Raw genomic sequence first — 27,237 nt, 5'->3', positions numbered from 1 at the left:
AAAACTGGATATAATACGATGCTAGACATTATTTTTTCGTATGGATGAGAACCGGTTTTAATCCACCGGTTATTAATCGGTTTCGATGGAATACGAGAAATAACTATTGTGATTAAAATTAAATATATTATAACAAAAATCGTAAACCATGAAAAATTAGAAAATTCCCATAAAATCTCCAAGCGTAAACGGATCTTAAGGGAAAGACAATGATCGATAAATTTATGAGACAGCGCAAAATGGCACCAAAAAATTCACGTCATACAATAAAGTTGTCCAATGAGAGGCCAGTATCCTATTATATAAAGTACTAAGCGTTTTTTGTCTGTCCCGAAGGATCTCGCTAACTGCTGAACTGATATTGTTCTCCTTTACAGTGAAGCTTCTTATAGGTCCTGGGAAGGTTTTAAACTATTTTGGGGAGGGTGTTTTCACCCCCCTCCCCCCAAAAATATTCTTTTTTTGACTTTTTTGATACTCAAATTTAAAATGGGATGAGGTCAAATTTTCCTCCTTCACCTTAAGTGGCCCTAGAGGCTTCTAGGGGCGTATCCGCTAGTATGTAATAACTGACCAATGCAATGGTAAAATATATACTCGCCTCTCATTGGTTATATATTTAATTTTGATTTGTGTTTTCAAACCAGCAGTGTCAGAGTTTTCTACTAAAAATTTTTTATCTACAAAAGGGTTTATTTGGTATATCATTATTTTACATTTAACTGACTGACAGACAGACAAACGGTACTATAGATTAGCTTTGCTGCTACAGAGTAGGTTACACTAAACTCTACATTCACAGGTCATAGCGTTACTGACTGACTACTAGACAGACTGACATACAAAATAAATTATAAAGTAGCTTCGCTACTACAGAGTAGGTTACACTAAACTCTACATTCACAGGTCATAGCGTTCCTGACTGACTACTAGACAGACTGACATACAAAATAAATTATAAAGTAGCTTCGCTACTACAGAGTAGGTTACACTAAACTCTACATTCACAGGTCATAGCGTTACTGACTGACTACTAGACATACTGACATACAAAATAAATTATAAAGTAGCTTCGCTACTACAGAGTAGGTTACACTAAACTCTACATTCACAGGTCATAGCGTTACTGACTGACTACTAGACATACTGACATACAAAATAAATTATAAAGTAGCTTCGCTACTACAGAGTAGGTTACACTAAACTCTACATTCACAGGTCATAGCGTTACTGACTGACTACTAGACATACTGACATACAAAATAAATTATAAAGTAGCTTCGCTACTACAGAGTAGGTTACACTAAACTCTACATTCACAGGTCATAGCGTTACAGACTGACTACTAGACAGACTGACATACAAAATAAATTATAAAGTAGCTTCGCTGCTACAATGTAGATTACACTAAACTCTTGATTCACAGGTTGTGCACTTCCTAAGTAAAATTTTTACAAGTGAAATTCAAAATCTGGTATTAAAGTTTTTGATAAAATTTTTGCCCTCAGCCAAAATGTGATAGATTTATGCAAAAAATATGACCCACGCAAAATATTTTTCCATGATGCAAAAATTTTGACCACTCTAGCACTGCAAAGTTTTAAAAATCTGCAAAATGGCCTGAAACTTATTGAATCAGAACTATGGCTTCATAGTGCTACCATGAAAGGCTTTGAAAAGTAGAATCAGGAACTTTTGTACTTTTTAAAATATCTTTTTCCTATAGCTTTAGAAATGACTAGAAAACCACCATTTTTTAGGGTTTGTTGAGAATTGTCCAATTTGTAGAGGTTTTTTCTCAGGTTAGGTTAATATTTTGAAACCGGCAAAAGTTCATAATTCTACTTTTCAAGGCCTTTTCTGGGAGCAAAAAAAGTAAAATAGGTCAGCATGTTTTAAATTGACATACGGACATCAAAGGGGGGGGGGGTAATTTCGGACCGGTCACATCATCATCCCCCTCCGTCCTATCTATAGAAGTCTTGCTATTGACTTAATTTTTAAGGGATAAGGTGTATACTGCATGTAGAAAGCGAATGTTACAAAAAGGCAAAATTACAAAAAGCGAAAACAGCGAGAAAAAAAAATGTACTATAAATAGAACCTATTAAAAAAATCTACAATGAAAAATAAAAAATGTACCAAATTTTAAAATGAAATCTTACAATTTTTAAAATTTTATATATAAAGAATAACGAACCACTCTATCTACTCAGTGATCCGTGGGATTATAAATGAGGATGCCCTGCGTCTCGTTCAGGGCCACCAATCCTAACCCATTGAGGAGGAGGACAGAGAGGCTGGATATGTTGAAGTTGTCCCTCAAGAGTTATAACAGAGCAAACATGAAAGAGTTCCTATTTGGAAACCGTGACACTGTTTAAAATTAACTTTTTGTTTTTTTGTTTTTGAATACATAAATTGTTCACTGATTTAATGTATACGTAATTTGTTTTCTCTTTGTTTGAATAATAAATTGAAAAAAATCCTACATAGTTATATTTTTGTAACAGTCGCTGTTTTGTAATTTCGCTGTTTTGTAACATTCGCTGTTATGTTTTTCGCTGTTTTGTATCCACTCCCTTTTGTCAATTAAAATTAGTGGTTGGAACATTTGAACACTTAATGTAAGAACCAACATTCAACAACAGTCCCCAAAGTTGTTAAGCCAAAGAATAAGAAAAGTTATTATAAAACTTTGAGGACTAGTACACAATGAACAGCCCATTGTCCCCTCTCTCTTTAGAAATATGTATATGCATGTGTTTTAAAGATTTGCACATAAACAAGGATGACAACATCCATAAAAGCGAAGCTCCGAAACGGTAAGACAAACGAAAATTAATACTTGTAGTGTGTCAAAACAAAAAAAAATAGAACATAAATGTATAAATGTCAAATCAAAATTTTAAATAAATATGTTGAAAAACTGCTTAAATACAGGTTAATATTTAAGGACTTACTTACGTTTTTAGGACTTGATTATAGAGATGCTTCGCTTATAACATTGTACTTTCTTTTCCTAGGAATCAGCATTCCAAAAATCAAATCAATCGGATAATGTTATCACATACAAATTTGTTGTTAAAAAAGTTAAAAATAAACATGTTTAAAATGGACGTAAGGACATCTGGTAATGATTATAGAGTTGCTACGCTTTCTAAATCATACCTAACTACTACAGGAATCATCATGCAAAGTTTGAAATCGATAGGACAATTCTAACATGCCTAAATTAACTCGGACGGACGTACGGACCGACCCTAATTATAGAAATGCTTCGCTTTTAAAAGTTAAAAATAAACATGTTTAAAATGGAACAACAGTATGTTTATATTCATTGAATGTGTATGTTGTTAGTGTCAAGAACATATTTTTAAACAGAAACTTGATTTCCAGAGACAATTATGACAGGGATGGTGAATTTTATTAGATTTCAGCATAAAAATAAATGATATTGTGCAAAAACAAAAATTTTTGGATAGAAGAAGCTCAAAAAGCTATTAATTCATAATCGTATTGTATCACAGACAGCTTTTCGCGAGAATTAGAACCTAAGGAAGGCCCAGGCTAAAAAAACTGGTATTAACCTTATGTTTTTTAAAAGCGAAGCTTTTCTATTATTAGGGTCGGTCCGTACGTCCGTCCGAGATAGATAGCTTTTTTCGTTAATTTAGGTATGTTAAAATTGTCCTATTGATTTCAAACTTTGCACGGTCATTCTTGTAGTAGTTAGGTACGATTAAGAAAGCGTAGCAACTCTATAATTATTACCAGAATGTCCGTACGCCCATTTTAAACAAGTTGATTTTTCTACTTTTTTAACAAAAAATTTTTATGTGATCTAATTATCTGATTAATCTGATTTTCTGTATATTGATTCCTGGGACAACAAAGTGCAATATCAAAAGCGATGCAACTCTATAATCAAGTCCTAAAAATGTAAGTATGTCCATAAACATATCCTGTATCAAGCAGTTTTTTTAACAAATTTACTTCGATTTTGCTTCGCCTCTTCTACATTTATATTCTGATTATTCAGTTTTGACACTATACAAGTGTCAATGTCCGTTTGTCCTTCCGTTTTAGTGCTTCGTTTTTATGGATGTTGTCATCCTTGTTAATTTAATATTTGTGGAAAATTGTTTGTAATAACATGCTTTACATAATTTTCAGTAAAGCTAGAACTGGATCTTGATATTAATTAAAATAAAAATCATAAGATCAATACCAGTTTTGTTAGCCCAAGTGGCCAAATCTTTTAATCCCATAACCTGTCATCTTATTATCCGTGGAAAGCTGTCTATTATACGATGCGATTAATAATTATTCCCCATGTGTACTTAAGATATAGACCTGTAGTTCAATAAACTTTACCTCACACAGGAACAGCAATTTTTATTGCTGCTGTTTGCTTGCTCCTTGCTAGCAATTTTTGCTGTATTGCATCCTATGGAGATGTGAACCTGGAAGATGATATTGAGCAGTTAAAAATAGATATGAAGGCCTCATTGGCAAGCATTTCTGAGTTACAGGTCAGCTTATACCAAAAACTAAATTAATCAGAAAAAAAATCACATGAATTTCAGCTGTCCCTTGGAGGGGGGTGGGGGGTGGCACAACGATTAATAAAAATTACAACCTTTTTATTTGCCCCCAAAATTTTATTTTATATTTTTTGCACTTGTTGGCTATACATTATTCCTAGTTACAGGTATGCTTCTGCAGGCTTAAGATAAATCTTAATCCCAAATAGGCCTCATATTTCAATATCATTTCATCAAAAGTTCTTTTATAAACAGATCTATAGTATAGATGTATATACAGACAACTACCTCCCTTCCTTGTTCAAATACCTCTTTCGTCTGCTTCTAAATTATTTTCTGCTACTTGGCTGTGTTAAATTGAGCGACGCCATTGGTTGATTTTCAATGACCCAATAGTAAGGTTGCACAAGGCGGTTGCGATGGGGTGATACAGATATTTAACCCTTTCTCCCTCTAGTGTTTTACTCTAATCTTTTATACATATTAACATTTTATTAAAAAATAAAGCAAATTTTTTGTTTAAAACTTTTAGTAGGAGCTATGCTTTTTTAAATATTTATATCAATATTTTCAAATTGTTTCATAAGTTATTAAATTTTAATTTCTATTTTAGGCTGAGCTAAAGAAAACAAATAAGATTTTACAAGTAAAACTATATTTATTTAAACATTAACAAATTGGATTTTAAAAAATATGTTAAGAATTTCAGAAGAATATTTGAGGATAGAACCCCCCCTCTCCCACCCTCCCCCTACCTTCATGGTTGTTGAAACCTACAAATAGTTATTTGGGAGTGGGGACAAAACCGCGATAAACAAAACCGCGACAGGGACAAAACCGCGCGCGACATAACAAAACCGCGACAGGGACAAAACCGCGACAGTGACAAAACCGCGACAGGGACAAAACCGCGACAGTTAAAAAATAACAGAAATATAACTATGTAGGATTTTTTTGTAGAAATACATGGCCGCAGCGCTCGGCCCCCTGGCCTGCCTAGCCGCGGGCGCTCGGCCCCCTTGCCCATAACCTAACCTAACCTAACTATTGTAAAAAAATATTAAAAATTTGAAAAAAATCTACCAACCCCTTTTTGTAAAATCCACGAAATTCTAAACTATAAATAAGTTAATGTACATTAAACATTTAAACATATAGGTTAGATTAGGTTAGGTTAGGTTATAGGCTAGGGTGCCTAGCGCCCGCGGCTAGGCAGGCCAGGGGGCCGAGCTCTGCGGCCATGACCTACTAGCATTAAGATTTTTTTATTATAGATTTTTTTGCAATGTCGCGGTTTTGTCACTGTCGCGGTTTTGTCCCTGTCGCGGTTTTGTTATGTCGCGGTTTTGTCCTTGTCGCGGTTTTGTTTGTCGCGGTTTTGTCCCCACTTCGTTATTTCTTGCATCGTATTATAAACAGCTTTCCTCAGATATGATATGTGCAATTATAAGACAAGAACCAGTTTTGTTAGCTTCAAGATGCCGAAAGAATGTGCTGTAAAAACTAGTTTTAATTTTATGATTGTACTTTTTAAATTCATAGAAAACTGAATAAATACAATTAAATATGATACATGATTTTCAGTTTAGCTTAGAACCGGTTCCATTTCAGCAGATACTTATCAAAGCCATAACGGAAAATGTTTTTTTTTTATTTTACTTATAGCTTGTAACTGACCATGCTCTTGGTAAAAGTGTTCAAGATGTTTTGGATGAACAAATTCCAGGTATTCATTTACTTTTTAAAGCGATACTTTTTTATAATCAGGGTCAGCCCGTATGTTCGTCCGTACATCTGAACGGTTAGCCTTTTTCGTTAATTTGGGCATGTTAGAATTGTCCTATCGATTTGCATGGTAATTCCTGGTTTAGTTAGGTACGATTTAGAAATCGTATCAACTCTATTATCATACTAGAATTTCTGTACGCCCATTTTAAACATTTTGATTTTTAACTTTTTAACAACAAATTTTAAAAGTGTTAATGTTCGTTTGTCCTACCGTTTCAGAGATTCGCTTTTATGGATGGAGTCATCCTTGTTTAAACATGATTACATCTGCATTGAAATAGATAACAAAAAAATTAGTGGTATCATTTTTTTCTTCAAATCTGTCTTTTTTTGTTAAAACCTTAATAAATAAATTTTAAACATAGTTTAGTAATTTTTTTTATTTGTTAGAAGCAGCAAAGAAAGGAAGGATTGATCAAGTAAAAGATCTACTAGATTTTGGAGCTCACATTGAAGGCAAAGATGAAGAAGGTGGGTATAAGTTAGAAAATTTAAGAAATTGATTAACAGTTTACTTTCAAACATTTTATGAAGTTAATTCTAATTTTTATCATTTTGTATCAAAACTATAGACATTTTCTTTCCACATTTTGTTCAACATATCAATAATAGAGCTAATATTAATCTTATCTTTGGTAAAGCAAACAAGAATCTTACAAAGTTTCTTGGATGACAAATTCCAATTTGGGTAATTATTTAATAAAAATCAGATAATTCCTAATTCATTTCATGTTGATCTAGGGTACACTGGTCTGGTATATGCATCACAGTATGGCCATCTAGAAATTGTACAATTCTTAGTGGAGAATGGAGCTCAAATTAATGCTAAGAGTAATTCAGGTAAGTTGCAGATTATACCAAAAATAGATTTTTTAAAATCGTGAATTTTAGCTGTTGTTGGAGGTCAACACATTGTAGAATTGACAACCTCTACATATGCCCGACAAATATTATTTTAGATTTATTTTGCTTGTTGATTATACCTTATTCCTGATTAAAATTCAATGTTGGATATGCATCTAAAGAATTCAAGGAGCACTGTGATAGAGTTGAGAGGAAAAGTTGACCCTTGAACTTAAATTTTAATTATTTAAATAAAATATTTCAATAGGTTATGGGGAGGATTTTGGGGTCACTTATCTTGTAGGATGAGGCGTTCCCCCCCCCCCCCCCAAAAAAAAAAGAGTTTTTAAAATCTTTCTTTTAAAACTATAAAAAAAAACACAGAAATGTATAAGATTTAGATAATCCTTATTTTTAAAGATTATCTTTAAATATTTGCATTTAATAGACATTCATTACAAAAAAAAATATTTTCTTGTTGTATCTATTTGTTTTGAAAATTTCAGTCATGAATTTTATTTAGATAACACTTTCTGCATAATTATTTTAATTTATTTAATGGTAATTATCAATAAATAAATAAATAAAATAATTTAATTCCATATTATATTATTGCTCTTATTATTGTACCTAATCTTATCAGTGTGTGTGTGTGTAGCCATTGTTTCTTAGTGATTGGACCTAAGTAGTCATGGAGAAGGACAAGACACTTTTGTATAGCCACTAGGACTATCAAGCTCCACGCTCAAATGCATAATGACTTGACCCACTTTCTCAAGGTAGCTACTCTTTATTACCTCACCCTCGTCGAGTATGGCAGGTGTCCCAAATTAAGTCACCGTAATGAATGATGCTCTCCACAGAGGAGCTTGGGATAAGGGTTGTACAGATATTATATACGTGACTTTTAAGTATCTAAACCACTCAAAAATCTCCCTTCTTACACAACCAGGGGAAGTTGTGAGGATGTATGACGACTGAGACATCTGAGTTACCACATGGGACTTGAACTCGAAATCTCACCACCATAACTCAGTACATTACCACTGAGCTATGACGCCTCCTAATCTCATCTAGGTTGGACCAGTCTTTTACATGCATCAAACGAAGGTAATCTGGAACTTGTCAGATTCCTAGTGGCTCATGGTGCTGATGTCAATGCTCATGATGATTCAAGTAAGTTTCTTGTATTCATTCAAAACTGATTATTATCTGGTGGATTAAAACCGGTTGTCAGCAAAACAAAAAAATATGTCTAGCAACAAATTATATCCTTCAGCATCTCAGGGCTAAAAATATCTTATAATTGTGCATTTTATATATATCCACGGAAAGCTGTTTATAATACGATGCGAGAAATAACTATTATAAATGTTTCATTGTAATAATCCATGTACTAAATTCTTTGTGAACACATATCTATAATACAAAGTAGCTTGATGTCTGTCCGTCTGAAGCTTGAGATCTCGATAACCACTGAACCGATCGGATTCTACTCTTCAGGGAATATACCTGCTGCTCCTGTGGTGGTTATAGACTATTTTCTTGGGGGGTGGGACACCCCAAACCCCCCAAAAACCAAAAAAATCCCTCCCATTTTTTTTTTTTTTTTTTTGTAGAAGATTTCCTTGGTACTTTTTTTTACGAATTTCATATTAATTTGATCACCGCTAGTTTGTATATAATTCAAAGTATCTTAAAGGACGCCTGCAAGAAATACCCCGCTTAAACTGCTGAAAGACTGCCACAAGTAGACCCAATACCCCAAATTTAAAGCCTCAAGCTTCAATAACAAAAAAGTTCTAGGCATTTCTAAAAAGCATTTTATATACAATGGAAATTTTGAAAGATTTCCGATGCTCATAAAAGAAAAAACAAAATTAAATTACGTCGCCTAGACACAAAATTATAACCTTATCCTTGTTAGAAATTTAGATTGCCGGTAACTAATTACATTTTTACAATAAAAACACCACATTTCATAGTCAAAATCTATGAAAAAAATTCAATTTAAATTGCATTTTAAAACAAAAATCATAGCAGAAACAAAGGGGGAAACTTCTGCAAGCTCAGCTGTGATTGGTTGCTAAGCTGATTCAGCCTTCGGATTGGCTACAGTACACTCGGTACAACGCAAGTTAAACTTATTTTTTTTTAATGATTTTGACTTTAAAAATAGGTATTTTTATTGTATATATATAATTAGTTACTTGCAATCTAAATTTATGACAAAAATAAGCTTATAATTTTGTTTCTAGGCCTCGTAGTTTAATTTCAAAATTTCTAACATTAGCATTCAAATTCTTTCAAAATTTTCATTGTACATAAAATGTCATTTTAAAATGCCTAGAACTTTTTTGTTATAGAAGCTGAAGGCTTCAAATTTTGGGTATTAGGTCTACTTGTGGCAGTCTTTCAGCAGTTAAAGCGTGGTATTCCTTGCAGGCTTCCTTTAAAGAGACTGTGTATGAATAAAAATTTCATCAGCTTATCAAACCCTAACATCATCTCATTCAGTTTAGTGTAAGCTCTCAGAGCATACAGTCGCATGCACAATGTGAAAGCTGCAGTAAACTCAATTGTGACTTAAGTGAGTAACTTCACACAAAAAATTTAACTTATAAATATCAACTTTAGTTATATAAAAATATTTATTCTAGAAACTACAACCAAAAATGGATCTAAGTGATAATATCTACATTCTACAAACCCAAATCAATGTCAATCACATTTCTAAGCCAACTTCAACCCTTCATCTTCAAAATTTCATATTCCTCATAAATTAAAATCACTACTATGTCATCTCTGCCTTCATTTATAAAAATAAAATTCTTCAAATTTAAAATATTTTACCCAAAACGGCCACTTATTCCCAAGAAAATAAGTAATATTTCATAGTCAACTTAACCTTCAAAAAATAATCTTCCATCAAATCTTCTAATATAACTTAATCTGCCAGACATTAGTTGTAAAATTATACTTACAACACTCACTTATGTTATATACATAACAAAATTGGCCTAGCATCAGAATTCTGCTAGCTAAGTGTGTGGGTTAGTATTTTTCTAGGTATTATGCAGGTCTCCAAAAAATTAGTCCTTAGATTTACGCTTAATAAGGTGGGGCATGAATCTATTTTGACTACATATAATAATTTAAACTTTCAGAGGTGTTTTTTATTAAGTAGATTCAACAGCAAATGTCACCAATATCAACTGCAAACCTAAAATAATGTATCCTAATCGGCCACCACCTACAATTCTTAATCTGCTGGAAATTAGTCATAAAATTATACTTACATTATTCATTTCTGTAACAAACATGACAACAATGGCCTAGTATCAGAATTTTGCTAGCTAAGTGGGGGGTTAGCATTTTCTATTACAAAGGTTTCCCAAAATTAGTCTTTAGATTATGCTTAATGAATGATGGGCAAGGGCATTTATCTATTTATGACTACATATATTAACCTAAACATTCAGGAGTGTCAATTTTGTAAAGATGATTTAACAAAAAATGTCAGCAATGTAAACTTCTGCAAACCAAATTACTATATCCTAAACGGCCAACACATTTCATTCTAATAATTCACAGCTGCAAACAATTTAGACATCTAATAATAGAGTAGCTTCCTTCTAAATATCACAATAAAAATTTTTTCTTTATGATACAATCAGCACAATTTTCTTCTAAACACACAAATCAGCATATTTTTACATTTTAGAACTCCTAAATAACAATCATTATTTCTACAATTTTTTTACTTACAAAATTTCAATATAACTACAATAGTAACTACATATATAACTACAATATAACTACATTTATAACTACAATATAACTACATTTATAACTACATTTATAACTACAATATAACTACATTTATAACTACAATATACTACATAATAACCACCAGTTAAGTCACATTTAATTTTGCAATCATATCTCAGGGGGGTTTTTACACCCCTAAATTCTACTCAAAAACGAGTTAGTAGTAAAACCTCTACCAGTATTGCCATGTACTAAAAGAGGTGTATTAAGCTCTTCTATCCTTGTACCATAAACTCGTATCCATACCTTATCCTATATTATTATCATAAATTGTATATCGATAGTTAAATTAATGAAATACACAAAAACAGGCTCTTGTTTTCATTAAAAAGGCTTTATCCGCTGATTTTTACTAAAGCTAAGATAGGAAGAAATTTTTCCGGATTATATAAATGTGCAGTTAATTGTTTTTTTTTATTCTACAGCTAAAACTAAACTTTTTGACATAGGCAGCAAATTCAAGACATAAATCCTCAATATTTTTGTTAATAGGACATTTTTGATTGATCAGAGCTGAATCTTAAAATCATTTTAATGGTGAACTGGATCGTGTTGGGCTGAAGGTGAGCCACAGCCACTGATAAAAAACATTGACCTTTAAAAAGATTTTTGGCGCGGTCTGATCCGCGCTGGTACAACTTTATAACTTTAGCCGTGTCAGTATGATATTTTATATAAAAGTTTTATATAAGATATCGTACTGACACGGCTAAAGTTATAAAGTTATATATTATTTTATAATAAAACAATAAATAATTTATTTTAAAAATAATTATAGAAATGTTTTCACGATAGTTTTGCAATAAAATATTAAACTAATTGAAAAAAATATTGATTTATTAAATACGGTTCACCCCGATCTGGCGCAGTGGTTACACTAAGTGAGTGTAACTGCCACACCAGAGGCGCGCCACTGGGTGCCATTTTGATTTAAAGGACGCCTGCAAGAAATACCACACTTTAACTGCTGAAATACTGCCACAAGTAGAACCAATACCCCAAATTTAAAGCCTTCAGCTTCAATAACAAAAAAAGTTCTAGGCATTTCAAAATAGCATTTTATGTACAATGGAAATTTTAAAAGATTTCCAATGCTCATAAAAGAAAAAACAATATTAAATTACTTCGCCTAGACCTAAAATTATAACTTTATCTTTGTCAGAAACTTAGATAGCCGGTAACTGATTACATTTTTACAATAAAAACACCACATTTCATAGTCAAAATGTATGAAAAAATTAGATTTAAATTGCTTTTGTAAACAAAATCAGAGAGGAAGCAAAGGGTGAAACTAAAACAAGCTCAGCTGTGATTGGTTTTAGAGCTGATTAAGCCTTCTGATTGGCTACAGTCAATCAGTCCAATTTTTTTAAATCTAAAATTTTAAAAATCATCCCACTCATTTCTTTGGGTGGTGGGGGTTCAAATTCAAATCCCATGACCTAAAATGCCATGGCTACTAGGGGCATAGCCACAAGCTAATAATAATGTATGATTAGATTGGACTAGCCTGATGTCTGCATCCTGTGGTGGTTATCTTGATATTGTTAAATATCTTGTGGAGCATGGGGCTCACGTCAATGCTATTATTACTTCTGATGGTAAGTAGTAGGGTTGGGCCGGATATCCGGTCATTTTCAATATCCGGCCGGATATTAACCCATTAGTGCCGAACCGGGCATTAAAACCCGGTTCCGAAAAATGGAAAAAAAACCGGTTTCCGGCTTCATAATTGCATCATTCTCAGTAGGAATCCCCCCTCTACTACCCTGGCTTTCATTTCCCCCTGGAGAAGGCAGTTTAGCTTACTTCCGTTTTCCAGTATAGCTCAACAAAATTTGAAAATCATGAAAATTCAAAATACCCCTTCTAACTTTTTTGTTTTTATAGTAAAGTCGCTGATTTTTTTCGTGAAATCTAATGTTTATTGACAAGTACATCTATTTGTGAATTCGATTTATTCAAATTATTATTTTTTATATGATTTTTTTATCGTTTTTTTACGCCCTATTATGACCCGGTTCGGCTTGGCCATAAATACCCGACAGTTTTAAAACCCGGCTCGGTTTTGGTTTTTATTAACCGGTTTTAACTTTTCAACCAATAAAAATAACAGTTTACGTCATTAGTAAGGGTTTGAGCCACCCTAATAACCCTAGTAATCTCTATAGGTGTCACCCAATAGTTTTATTCTCGTTTTCTGATATGTAACACCCAAATTTTATATGTTCTTTTTTTGTAGTGTGTGTCTTTTAAAACTTCGAGCAACGGGTTTTTTTACCCGAAAACGGCGGCACCTATAGCCGAAACACTAAATTTGAAATAAATCGCTTCGTATTATACTTGTAGCTCTATAGATTACATGAGGTTGTGTAGTTTTCAATTTCGGATCGTATCAAAGTTTAAAAAGTGTTCATCTCACTTTTGGCGTTCAAAAATTACATTTTTCGATTTTTGGTCAAAATAACCGGGTTTTTAAAGCAAAACCGGGTTTTAACGCCGGCGGAAACCGCCCAATACGGGTAATAATGCCTGGTTGGTATTTATGGCCGAGCCGAACCTGATTTTTTTGCAACTTTCCTGTGCACGCCACTAGAGCAAAACAAAAAAATACCATTTGACCATTATAAAGCTTCCCTGAAACTTTCAGCTCAATCGGCCCATAAAAGTGGCGCTCGGCACTAATGGGTTAAAACTATCCGGTTACACGATATTCGGCTGATTTATAACGCCGGTTATCCGGTAATTTGCCGGATATCCGGTAATTTGCCGGATATCCGGTAATTTGCCGGATATCGAATGTTGGCTCAACCTTAGAAGTAGGGATAAGACAATGGCGGATAAATTGATGTACATACCAAATATCTTGTGGAGCATGGGGCTCACGTCAATGCTATCACTTCTGCAATGATGGTAAGTAGTTAGATCCAGGAATCAAAAGGGATAAGACATTGATCGATAAATTGATGTACATTCCAAATCATGATACACAAAATTATCCCTTCTGTAGATTACAATTAGTAGTTGAAACGTTTTGACTCAACTACATGAACCAACCAACTAAAATTCTATAAATGTCATGAAAGATGTTAAGCCAACAAATAAGAAACGGTATTAGAAAACTTTGGGGACTAGTGTACACACCCCACCCGAAGATCAAATTATACTTTTATTTTTAGACTACCTTCACCTAACCTGCTTTATTGTCTTATTTTTCCTTTCATTTTTATCATGCAAATTCGCTCACATTACAGTTGAAATGACAGATATTGGAGCTTTCTAAAAAGGTCTCTAACATTTTTCTAGCTCTAATACTTTTTGAGATATCTTATTTCAAAGTATTGCTGTAAAATCATCTTTTACACAGCAAAAAGTTGAAATATAAAATTAGTTATTTTAGAGTAAATTACAAGTATCTTCATGTAAATCTCTCTAATATTGCTCCAAATTGACCAAATTGGACAGTTAAGGTGCCTAAAACTATCTACATTCAATGGACAATCCAAATCCACACTTTTTGAGACTTTATAAGTCAACAGGAGAACGCTAAAATGTAATATCAAATAAACAAATGTAATTTAATTTTAAATAAAAATCACTTTTAAGTCATTTTTATTATTGTAGAAGGTGTATTAAGTTAATAGAAACTCCTAATTAATTATGATTTATGATTTTACAAATCGCAGTATTAGTTTAAAGTACCTAATAGTGTATATTAACAAAAAAAAATTTGGCCTAAGAATAAATTGTTTATTTTATTATATGTGAGATCATTTATGAAAGTCTTTTAATTACTATGTTTTCTTAGTTAAGGTGGCAAAAACTAATTTTGTTTCATAAGGTTATAAAAAATTTAAAAGGCCAATCAACTATTCTTTAAAAAAATTGCTAGAATTAGTAGATTACTTTTGTGAACTGCTTGGGAATGCTTAAAATTCTAACCAATTTTTGGTTTATTTTCTATGATTATGTCTATTTTTCTTAAGATATGTTTCTATTTGTTCAAAATATCAGATGATTGTGTTTTATTGGCTTACTAATTACAAAGTGACAACTTTATACACCATAACTTACCTTAAAATCCTTGCTAAAGTCGATTATATTTCAATCTATTAAAAAAAAAACAGGAAATATTTTTTCCTTTAGCATTTTTAAAAATCACTTCAGTATGCTCCTATTGGCTTATATAGTCTTAAAAAGTATGTATTTGGATTGTCCATTGAATGTAGATAGTTTTAGGCACCTTAACTGTCCAATTTGGTCAATTTGGAGCAATATTAGAGAGATTTACATGAAGATACTTGTAATTTTCTATGAAATAACTAATTTTATATTTCAACTTTTTGCTGTGTAAAAGAGGATTTTACAACAAAACTTTGAAATAAGATATCTCAAAAAGTATTAGAGCTAGAAAAATGTTAGAGACCTTTTTAGAAAGCTCCAATATCTGTCATTTCAAATGTAATGTGAGCGAATTTGGCTGATAAACATGAAAGACAAAATAAGACAATAAAGCAGGTTAGGTGAAGGTAGTCTAAAAATAAAAGTAAAATTTGATCACCAAAAGTAATTTTAAAATTTTCTACTATGGGAAGCTACTAACTCAATTTAGGGAAAGCATGTTCTGAAACCACCATGAGGTCCCAGTACATCCTGTGTAAACGGTTTCTGCGGGGGGTTTTTTCTAACCTAACACGCCTTCGGGTGGGGTGTGTGTAATAAACAGCTTAATGTCTCCTCCCTTTCTCTTCTTATATCTTGTTCTTTGCTCTTAAAATCTTTTAGTTTGACTTTACTTGACACTAACTTTATATTTAAACTAGGGGTGGGGGGTGAAGTTTTGACACTTTGCGTATTCAATGATTATAGGCTTTGTCTTTAAACTGAGAGGATATGTTGTTAAAGACAAAATCATTCTTTAATGATAAATTTCCCAAGTTTTAAGATTTTTTGGATAGGCCTTAAGGTTCAGGAGCGGCAGGCCTCAAGGTGGTCTCTGGACAGGTAAAAAGAATAATTTTATCCCTAATAACCTATCCTCTCAGTCCAAAGATAAAGCCAATAACCACTGTTTACGCATATGTGTCAGAACTTCCCCCCCCCCCCCTTTGGTATTGTATATTGATCTAGGGTTTACAAGTTTGATCCAAGCATCAATTAGTGGGTATCTTGATGTTGTGGAGTATCTTGTGGAGAATGGTGCCAATGTCAACGCTATATGCAACGACGGTAAGATTTCACTATGATAAAATTATCAAATACTGTATGTATAACTAACGGCTACGCCCCTAGATACCTCTACTAGGGACATGTAAAATTGATTCTTTTCAATCTATTTTAAAATCCGCTATTTACCGAAAATATTTTTTCGCCGATAAATGGTATTAGTTATGTTTTTAGCCAATTGCAAAAACTTCGCAGGGCGGCGTTTTTTTATTTTTGTTGATTTCTCTGGGGAGGGAGTTGGTTCCCTCCCCCAAAATAGTTATAAACCTTCCCGGGACTTATGAGAAGCTACCCTGTTAAGGAGAACTCGATCGGTTCAGCGGTTAGCGAGATCCTTTGGTAGAAACATACAAACACACAGACATCCTGTTACTTTATTATATGGATTTGAAAGGCTAATTATACATGGATATATTGACAGGGGAAAACTTGCTTCAATTTAGCTTGCTAATATGGACCTCATTTATTGTTTAGTTCGTTCATCCAGTATGAGGGGAGGGGATGGGATAAAAGGGTTGGCAGAACCAGATCTAATACAGCGGATATTCTTCGGTTTCAAAGCCTTACTGAATTAATTTATATTCTAGAGATGAAATATTCATAATTTTAGGAAAAACTGCCTTAGATTATGCAGTTATCAGTGGCCATACTCAAGTCCAACAATTTCTCAGACAAAGAGGTAAGTTTACAATTTTTAAAATTAAAAGAGGACGTACATACCCAGCTTTCACCAAATAGCTGATTATGGGGGACTGTTTCTAGTCTTTACTAAAAACGGCTGCAGACATGAAATATTTGTTTGCTACTATTAATTCAGTTGTTTGTTATACCAATACCCGCCGTGACAAACCTCAGATAGGGATTGGGCAGTTTATTACACCAGTCCCCAAAGTTTTATAGTAAGATTTTCTTCACAAGGACTCTGGCAGGAAATTGACAACTTATTCATACGTACTGTACTAAATCAATCTTTACGTGGACTAATTTAACCAAATTAGGGTTTTTTTTAGGTTTTTTATAATTCATACAACCCCCTTAAGTTATTCATTACAATAGAATACAATTTTAAAATTTATTTACTGTGTAAATATGCATAAATATGACGTTTTTACTGACAATTAGGTTGATTTTTACTCAAAGAATTTTTCTTGTAGACAATAAAATGATTATAACTTTCGTTCTATTTAAGATAAATTGATGAAATAAAAAGTATTTTCAATTTTATTATGCTGAGAAGTCACATATTGGTTTTAAGAAATAATAAACCCCTTTGAGTTGGGGAGGGGGGGGGGGGCGTTGAGTATCGAAATAATGAAACTAATGTAAATTTCTTTTTATGGTGGGTTTTAATGATTCATATAGCAGCCAAACTGTTTTTAGGCAATACCCCTTTGTCTGTCTGTCCCTCTGTCTGTCTGTTTTTTTGTCTTTCTGTCACTCCACTTGTCAGTCTATCTGTCTAACTGCCTCTTTTTCGGATTTCAATGAATCATCTAGCATAGCCTAATTCTAATTTGTTAATGCCTCAAAAACTGACTGTCTGTCTGTCTATCCCTCCATCTGTCTGATCATTCACAGGTTCTCTATTGGATTTTATTTAATGAATTGTCTATTATGGTCAAACTGTAATTTGATCATTCTTCTTGCCTGTCTGTCTGTCTCGTCTATCTGCTGAGTTTCTACCATTGGTCTAACAGACTGATTCACTTAATTAACCCCTTACGGTCGGGCCCCTTACCGCACCTTAATCATTTGGGGGGGGGGGGGGGGGGGGTCACCCCCCTGCAACCAACCCCTAGCCCTCCGGGGCTTAAAAAAAATCCTATAAATGAACCTAACCTTATTTTTCTCAGACACCATTTGACCAAAAGGATGATTTCTTAAACTTAAGCTTTTATGATTATAAACTAACTCCTAGATTATAAGTCACCCCCTGCCGCCAACCCCTAGCCCTCCAGGGCTCCAAAAACCCTAAAAATGAACCTACCTTTATTTTTCTCAGAAACCATTTGACCAATAGGGATGATTTCTTAAACTTAAGCTTTTATGGTTATAAACTAACTTTTAGATTTTAAGTCGCCCCCCTGCCGCCAACCCCTAGCCCTCCGGGGCTCCAAAAAATCCTAAAAATGAACCTAACCTTAATTTTCTCAGAAACCATTTGACTAATAGGGATGATTTCTTAAACTTAAGCTTTTATGATTATAAACTAACTCCTAGATTATAAGTCACCCCCTGCCGCCAACCCCTAGCCCTCCAGGGCTCCAAAAACCCTAAAAATGAACCTACCTTTATTTTTCTCAGAAACCATTTGACCAATAGGGATGATTTCTTAAACTTAAGCTTTTATGGTTATAAACTAACTTTTAGATTTTAAGTCGCCCCCCTGCCGCCAACCCCTAGCCCTCCGGGGCTCCAAAAAATCCTAAAAATGAACCTAACCTTAATTTTCTCAGAAACCATTTGACTAATAGGGATGATTTCTTAAACTTAAGCTTTTATGATTATAAACTAACTCCTAGATTATAAGTCACCCCCTTGAAAATAAAGGTTAGGTTCATTTTTATGGGTTTTTTTGATCCCCGGAGGACTAGGGGTTAGCAGCAGGGAGGTGACTTCTATACCAAAAGCTAGTTTATAACCATAAAGGCTTAAGTTTAAGAATTCATCTCTATTGGTCAAATGGTTTCTGAGAAAATTAAGGTTAGGTTCATTTTTAGGGTTTTTTTGAGCCCCAGAGGGCTAGGAGTAGGCGGCAGGGGGGTGACTTCTAAACTAGAAGTTAGTTTATAACCATAAAAGCTTAAGTTTAAGAAATCATCCCTATTGGTCAAATGATTTCTGAGAAAATTAAGGTTATGTTCATTTTTAGGGGGGTTTTGAGCCCCAGGGGGCTAGGGGATGGGGGTAGGGGGTTGACTTTGAAACCATAAGATGTTCATAACCCTAAAAGCTTAAGTCCAAAAATTTGCATGGTTCATCAAGTGGTTCCGGAGAACCCCCCCCCCCCCCACCCCCAGCATCAAAAAAGCTTCATTTACGTCCCCCTTTTAAACGTAAGCTTTTCTTATATGTCAACATAACATATCTAAATTTCATAGAGATCCGCAGCCGTTTTCCCTGCTGACCGCCTGCTGCGGCCGCTGAAATTTATATTTGATATTTCTAATATAAAGTTTACTTAAAGATAAACATTTTCTGTAAAAAAATTATTCTTCTAGCTTCAAAAATAAGAAAATTACAGCCGTTTAAAATTTTTAAGTAAAAAAGGTTGTTAAATAAAAAGGTGAACTAAGCAAAAATTGACTTTGACTTATAAAAGGTCGGAAATTTATTATCAAACAGGGGACTTGCACAAAATAGATTTAGCCCTCTAGGTCTAATAGGAACTGAGATAATAGGGGGGGAGCGTTGAACGCCCACCCCATCACCAACCGATTAAGGTGCGGCAAGGGGCCCGACTGTTAAGGGTTAATAATACATATTTAATAATTCAAAATAAAATCTATAATACTGTAAAAATGATTGAATGCTTGTTTCAATAGAAAATTAGATTTAACTAATAATAATGTTGAATCTTGTACCAGGAGATAAACAAATAACCTTGTGTTGCAATAAAAAATAAAAAAAAAATTATCCAATTTACTTATGAAAAAAAGTGTAATACTGTATCTATAATCTTTTTGTACATAAATGATAATAATATCAGGTTATATTCCATTAATTTATAACCACCTAAATTTTTTGACACTTACAACTTTTAACAGCTCCCTTTAACCAAAATCAAGGATAGTTTATTTAAGTATGTCACCAAAACTTCATTACATAAGTAATACATTTTTACAAACTTTAAAAAGAGGATTGGGAAATATCTCCCTCCCCAACATTAACTTTAATCACTATTGTAAACAATATTAAAAGTTATAAATATATATCAATCAAGATCTTTAGAGGTATTAACTGTGGTTTAATTACATATGTATGAGAGCTCCTTCTTGTGTCAATCACTTTTATTTACTGATTAAAATTTGTACAGTACAGTTGTACAGAATATTGCAAGATTTTTTTTAGTTAAGTCTGGAAATTAATGATTAATTTATCTAAAAATAGATAGCATAGAATTATCTTAATCAGTGGCTTAATTTTATACACCCGCCTTAAACACCTCCCCCCCCCCCACTCTTTATCTTAAGGGGTGTAAATTTATTTCCTTTACACCCCCTTGGAATTTATAGAGGGGTGTATCTGAGGGTGTAGGCTCTTGTCAAGAGGGTGGACATGGGTGGACACCTAGGGAGGTGTATCCATCCCCCTTAATTTTACAAGGGTGGTGTAAACAACCCCTACACCAACCTTTTGCACGCCTTTGATCTTAACTATACTTTTAGTGTACATAAAGTTGTAAATTCAGTAACTATTCTACAAAAATTACCTTCCTAAATTGATATATGATTTTCAGGGTAATCTCCGGTGGACTAAACATTAAAATTTTATGGAAAAAAAGATATCTTTGGAACATGCATGACTTGAAATTATCCCCCCTTTGTACTCAATACGCATTTTTTATTCTAAGTGCGTCAATTTTGCGTTTAAAGATACCCTTAGTTTAAGCATTAATTTCTCCAAAAAATGATGAAAAAAGATAAATTTTTTTTTGATAAAATGATAAAAGTATATGTAAAATGAAATAACCAGCAAAAAAAATTACAAAATTACGTTAAATAGAATGAAAATTAGAGCGTTTTGTATGCCTTATAAAATGCGTATTTCTCATGAAAATTGTAACGATTTAGTGTATTGAGTAAAATATTTACAAACTTCCCGCTTTTATAAGAAGCTAGAGCCTTTGTGTCTTATTTGTTTGCACAACAACTTTTGAGGACTTTTTTTGAATTTGGATTGGTTTGACAAACATTTCAACCACTAATTGTAATCTAAAGAAGGGATGATTTTGTGTATCATTTTTGGGTATGTACATCAAATTATTGTTCATGGTCTTTGTCTTATCAAATTAAATCTCTCTGGACTTGCCTACTATTTGAAAGAGTAGCCTGTATGTTTAAGGCAAAGAGATCCAAGGGGGGGGGGGGAAGTTTTGACACATTTGCGTAAACCGTGTGTATAGGCTTTATCTTTGGACTGAGAGGATAGGTTATAAAAGATAAAATCATTCTTATAAGATGAATTTCCCCCAGATTTAAGATTTTTTGGATAGGCCTCCAGTCCCAGGCCACCAGGTGGTCTTTAGGTAAAAATTAAAAATAATTTTTTTTTTTGAAGAGTTTGAGGTCAACTTACAAAACAAAATATGCATCTTTTTTAATGTTATTCACATTTTCAAAGAAAAAACATACATGTTTTGTTTCATAAGCTGACATCTAACTCTTGAAAGTTTTTTTTTACTTTTACCTGTCTAGAGACCACCAGGAGGCCTGGAGCTCCAGAACCTGGAGGCCTATTCAAAAAATCTTTAATCTGGGAGAAATTCATTATATAAGAATGATTTTATCTTTTATAACCTATCCTCTCAGTCCAAAGATAAAGCCTATACACACAGTTTACGAAAAAGTGTCAAACCTCCCCCCCCCCCCCCCTCTTATGTTGAGATAACTACTCCCACGTTTTTAAAGTAATATTTTTCTAGGAGGAAAAACTGGAGATGAGATTTAGCAAGTCATTCAACAACAGAGTATTTGCTTCTCTTTTCAAAATAATCTGTCCATTTCATAATATTTGATTGATTGATTAATTTAGCGCAAAATTATTCAAAATGCCGCGCAGAATTATTTTTATCACTCGTGTTGATTCATGTCCAATCTTATGTTATAGGGTTGAATGTTATCATTAATATCGTGTTCAAGTAAATTAGGTAGGGGGAGGGGGGCGGTATATTTTTCAATATTGAGATTTAGTATCCTACATTTCACAAAAAAAAAATTCTTTGCCTTTTTTTGAAATCTAAAGTTATTGTAAAGTTTATATTCATTTGTTGAAATTTCTAATTTTTAAACATATGCTCTTTGTGAATGATGTCATCTTTGTTAAAATAAATTTTCATCATTTTATTTTAAAAGGATTTTTTTGATGTTAACTTCTTTTTTACATAAGCAGAACCCTTTGTTACCCAAAAAAACTGAGGGGCTACCAAATATAATCTAACCTTACCTAAAGCAATAAACACAAATCGAAAAACTACTCACTCCCTCAACTATTTTTAATTTATTTCAAAATAAGAGGAGGAATTTATGTGCTTAACTAGGCACTTTTTGGTAATACTCCCAGGCATACACTAAAGATAGAGTAGCAGCTTTCCTCAAACGAATAACAATATAATATACATGAAAATATATAATATATTTCAACAATTTTTTATGTTTGAATGGAACTATGTATGACAAAAAATGAATTTAAGCAATTATACGTTACAAATTAATGATTTAAAAATTACTCAATGTTAATATCTCCCCAATTTTTTTGGTGGGGGATAGGGTGGATCACCATTTTACCCCCCAACCCTTGGAGGTCCTTGATATAATCAAAAATGATTAAACTAATTCCAATCTTTATTAAAGTTCACTGTGGTTTTGTTCTGTAAGTTTTCAAAAAGTTTACTTAATATTTTGACTAACTGATAATGGAGGGTCGTTTTATCTTCTATTTCCGTGTCCCTGGCAAGAACATTATTGTTGAATAATGGCTGTTTGACGGATAGCTTCCTGCATAGCCTCGGTACCATCGCCAATCAACCTGAAATGCAAAGTATTATATAGATGCTATGTGGCTTACTGCGGATATTAAAATAAAAATATTATAAGATTAAAACCAGAGGTGGATTCTTAAAATAATTTGCCCCACTAATCGCTAAAAAATCTACAAAAATTAAATAGAATCTTATGTACATAACCCGTCATGATTTTGTTTACTTTTTGTAGATTTTCTATGTGATTTTGTTGGATTTATCATGAAAACAATTTTGCCCACTGAGCGATTAGTGGGGCAAACTTTTTTTAAGAATCCACCTCAGTTTTGTTAAACCCTAGGGGCAGAAAGCCCAGGCTGACAAAACTAGTATTAATTTATAGGATTTTTATAATAATATATGTGGAAAATTGTCTGTAATACGATACAATACATGATTTTTAAGTAGGGCTTAAACCGGTTCTAATCCAGCTGTTACAAAGCAGTTTGATATCTGCTGGTCAGGTATTATCCCTTCTTGTTCAAATTACGCCTGTCTCACATAACGCATATCTCAAATTAAGCCTGTCTCAAATTACGCCTATCTCAAAATGCGCCTATTTCACATTACGCCCATAGACGTCCAAGGGGGGGGGGGTAAATGGGTGATACCCCCCCCCCCCCCCAAATAAAAAAGCTTGGACGCCCCTGATTACGCCTATCTGAAATTACGCCTGTCTCAAATTACACCTGTTTCAAATTACATACCTGCTGATGTTCTCCTGAATCTGCTGTTCAGGTATTATACCTTCTTGTCTCAGGTTATCCTCCTGATAGCACAGATACTTTCACAGTATAACCATGCATGATTAGGGGAGAGGGACAAATAAAAATATGCAGACCTGTAGACAGTCCTTATAAGTATACATCCTATAATTTTGTCAGAAACCCAATTAAGTAAAATTAATTTCTAATGCATTTAGACACAAAAAAAATTGAAGACACAAAAAATATAAGACATATTTACAACAACACATCCTAAAACTTTGGTAGATAGACATCTGATTGGTAGAAATTAAAACCAGACATAATGCTTGTAAAAACATCCTATGAATTGTCGAAACTGAGGATTTTATTGCATAAAGTATCTTTCCTGCGCCATATTAGATTGTTGCAAGCTAGCTGGCTGAACTGAGCAAGTCTTTTTATGCTTGGCAAGAGCCCAGTTATCTGAGGTTTTAAATGGACAATTCTTACATTCATATGGTGTTATACCTCTAAAATAAAAATATTTGTTATTCTATCTGCTTTCTTTAAAGTTCTCTCTCTGCTCTCTATTAGGTTCTCTCTATGCTCTCTATTAGGTTCTCTCTGTGCTATTTATTAGGTTCTCTCTGTGCTATCTATTAGGTTCTCTCTTTGCTCTCTTTTAGGTTCTCTCTCTGCTCTTGTCTTAACCTCTTTTCGAGGAAGCTTTGTGTTTATCAAGTTCGAAATTAATTCCTTATCATTATCCTAGAATTAAGCGCAAATGTCGTCTTTTTTGACTTTCCTTTCATAATGTGACGCGGCATGGATTGTTTATATATTTTGATGCGCACGTTCGTTACTTTTGAATGAGATACGAGTGTGTGAAGATTTCGAAGAACAAAATTGGGCCTATCATTGGTCTCATAGTGTGTGAACGACCCTAGTATACCAGGGATTTGAAACCATAAGAACTTCAGGTAGAATTTGTTAATTTTATTAAGAAGAATGGTGTATAGGACGATTATATGTAGTTTTAAAAAGGCTTTAGCCAGCTAAACATGAAACTTAATAATGATTAATATATGTTTTAGTATTTTTTTATGTGCCTTTATTTTTGCATTTAACAATGATTTATTAAACCAAATAATTTTCCTTTAAAGCCAAAGTTTCCAAAGATTCTTAACCGTAGAGAAAAATGATTTTAAAAAGCAATTAAGATTACGTGGTTATAAATAACTGGAATTATGAACTAATTGATTTTGTAATTTCAGGACTTTGAAATAATTTCATCAATAAATCTATATTCAAACCTGCTGTTGAAACTTGATGGTTCCTGGTATTGGGGGTTTGTATGTTCGCCAACAGATCTCGAGAACTTCCCGCTAATTCGGAAGTCATACTCAACCAAAGTGTCATGGTTGAGACAGCTCTTAATTCTCAACTAATCTCTATTATCAATATTATACATATATTTATCCAAGTATTGGTATATAACTATTTATATTATGTTTTAAATAAACAATTATTACATTCATATGGTGTTATACCCCAAAAATAAAAAAAGGAAAATAATAAGTTTGCACCATGCCAAATAGAAAATATGGCGATAGGTTTTGTTGGCATTTTTCTAGAATTGTCTGCCTGATGATCGATCCCTGATATTTATATTTAGTCTATATTAAACTATTTATCTGAGGTTTTAAATAGACAATTCTTCGGGGTTCTAAAGGGATAAGACAATGGCCAATAAATTAATGTGTATTCCCAATGATGATGCACAAAATCACCACTTAAGTAGATCAAAATCAGTGGTTGAAACGTTTGAACACTCAACTTAATAATGCACCTATTCAAAATTCATTAAAGTCCCCAAAGTTGATAGGCTAATGAATAAGAAAAAGTTATTATCAAACTTTGTGGACTAGTGTAATCAACAGATCATTGTCCCTTTTCTCTCTGCAATTATTACATTAGTATGGTGTTATAGCCCTAAAATTAAAACGTTTGTAATAGATCTATTAATCTATCTATCTGTATAGGTATACCTATCTTTATATTCATGATCTATTGCTTGCTGACTATATCTATCTATCTATCTATATAGTTATACCTATCTTTATATTCATGATCTATTGCTTGCTGACTATATCTAAATATTCTATCTATCTATATAGTTATACCTATCTTTATATTCATGATCTATTGCTTGCTGACTATATCTAAATATTCTATCTATCTATCTATCTATATAGTTATACCTATCTTTATATTCATGATCTATTGCTTGCTGACTATATCTAAAAATTCTGCCGCAGCCCTTGCATGGATACTGAGCCTCTCTCCTTAACAAGAATAATTAGGTTAATAAGTAGCGCAGTAAGCAGAATAATTACTTAAAAAGTAGCATTTACCCTCTAAGTGCATTGTTAACCCACGACCGTGCCTCAACACGTAGCGCAACCGCTCGTTGTTGGGAAGGTTCGAATCTCGGTCCGACACCGCTTCATAACTAAAGACGTTAAAATGGTTCCTACTGCTGCTATGTCAGATGCGCGACATAAATAGTTAGAGTAGGGGGAATGCCTTAGCCAAAAACAGGCGCAACTGGTTACCATGCACAGTTGGGACTTCTCAGACAAAGGTCGTGCATCACAGAGAGTTGGTTGTCTGTTGGATGTTACTTAACCTAATATCCTTGGGTGTTTGGACAGTGGGGGTGCGTAACAGTCATCCTTAGTCTTCCTGGATTGCTGGACCAGGACCTAGACAGTACACCAAGTCGAAAAGGTCCTGGACTGTAATCCCGCCCGTACGAGGTAATCTACTGGTAAAAACTCTTCATTCACAGGTCATAGCGTTACTGACTGACTACTAGACAGACTGACATACAAAATAAATTATAAAGTAGCTTCGCTGCTACAGAGTAGGTTACACTAAACTCTTGATTCACAGGTCGTGCACTTCCTAAGTAAAATGTTTACAAGTGAAATTCGAAATCTGGTGTAAACGTTTTTGATAAAATTTTTGCCCCCAGCCAAAATGTGATTGATAACTGCAAAAAATATGACCCATGCAAAAATATTTTTCTGTAATGCAAAAATATTTACCACACAAGCACTGCAAAGTTTTAAAAATCTACAAAAAGACCTGAAATTTATTGAATCAGAACTATGGCTTCATGGTGCTACCATGAAAGGCTTTGAAAAGTAGAATCAGGAAATTTTGTACTTTTTAAAATATCTTTTTCCTATAGCCTTAGAAATGACTAGAAAACCACCAATTTTTAGGGTTTGTTGAGAATTGTCCAATTTGTAGAGGTTTATCCTCAGGTTAGGTTAATATTTTGAAACAGGCAAAAGTTCATGATTTTCCTTTGAAGGCCTTTCCAGGAAGCAAAAAAAGTAAAATAGATCAGCATGTTTTAAATTGACATACGGACATCAAAGAGGGGGGGTAATTTCGGACCGGTCCTATCACCTTCCCCCTTCGTCCTATCTATAGAAGTCTTGCTGTTGACTTAATTTTTAAGGGGTAAGGTGTATACTATAGCAAGAAATGACAAGGATTGCGTTGA

General features: G+C 33.3%; 3 protein-coding genes across 3 annotated transcripts in view; 2 read left to right on the top strand and 1 right to left on the bottom strand.

Annotated features, from left to right (window-relative positions):
- LOC145332661 (p21-activated protein kinase-interacting protein 1-like) overlaps positions 1-27,237 on the top strand; it is a 123,184-nt gene that overhangs the window by 19,256 nt on the left and 76,691 nt on the right. The window lies entirely within an intron of this gene.
- Positions 3,324-22,300, top strand: LOC145332663 (uncharacterized). Its single transcript, XM_080177672.1, has 11 exons — positions 3,324-3,415; positions 4,388-4,535; positions 5,161-5,193; positions 6,213-6,273; positions 6,726-6,806; positions 7,077-7,175; positions 8,256-8,354; positions 12,509-12,610; positions 16,140-16,238; positions 16,846-16,914; positions 21,880-22,300. Exons 1-11 carry the CDS (start codon positions 3,408-3,410, stop codon positions 21,903-21,905), a joined length of 825 nt encoding a protein of 274 aa, XP_080033798.1. The 5' UTR covers positions 3,324-3,407; the 3' UTR covers positions 21,906-22,300.
- The window catches only part of LOC145332660 (uncharacterized), a 51,448-nt gene continuing 46,781 nt past the window's right edge, over positions 22,571-27,237 (bottom strand). Inside the window, exons 21-24 of the mRNA XM_080177667.1 lie at positions 25,922-26,005; positions 24,070-24,190; positions 23,682-23,746; positions 22,571-22,982 (exon numbers count right to left, since the gene is read on the bottom strand). Of these exons, the coding sequence (XP_080033793.1) occupies positions 22,916-22,982; positions 23,682-23,746; positions 24,070-24,190; positions 25,922-26,005 (337 nt within the window). The 3' untranslated portion in view covers positions 22,571-22,915. The remainder of the gene's footprint in view (positions 22,983-23,681; positions 23,747-24,069; positions 24,191-25,921; positions 26,006-27,237) is intronic.

This window comes from Acartia tonsa, chromosome 11 (assembly GCF_053477335.1).
Source record: "Acartia tonsa isolate MP-2025a chromosome 11, ASM5347733v1, whole genome shotgun sequence".
NCBI classification, from domain to species: domain Eukaryota; kingdom Metazoa; phylum Arthropoda; class Copepoda; order Calanoida; family Acartiidae; genus Acartia; species Acartia tonsa.
The sequence above is the reverse complement of the archived record's forward strand: the minus strand, read 5'-3'. Positions and strand labels throughout refer to the sequence as shown.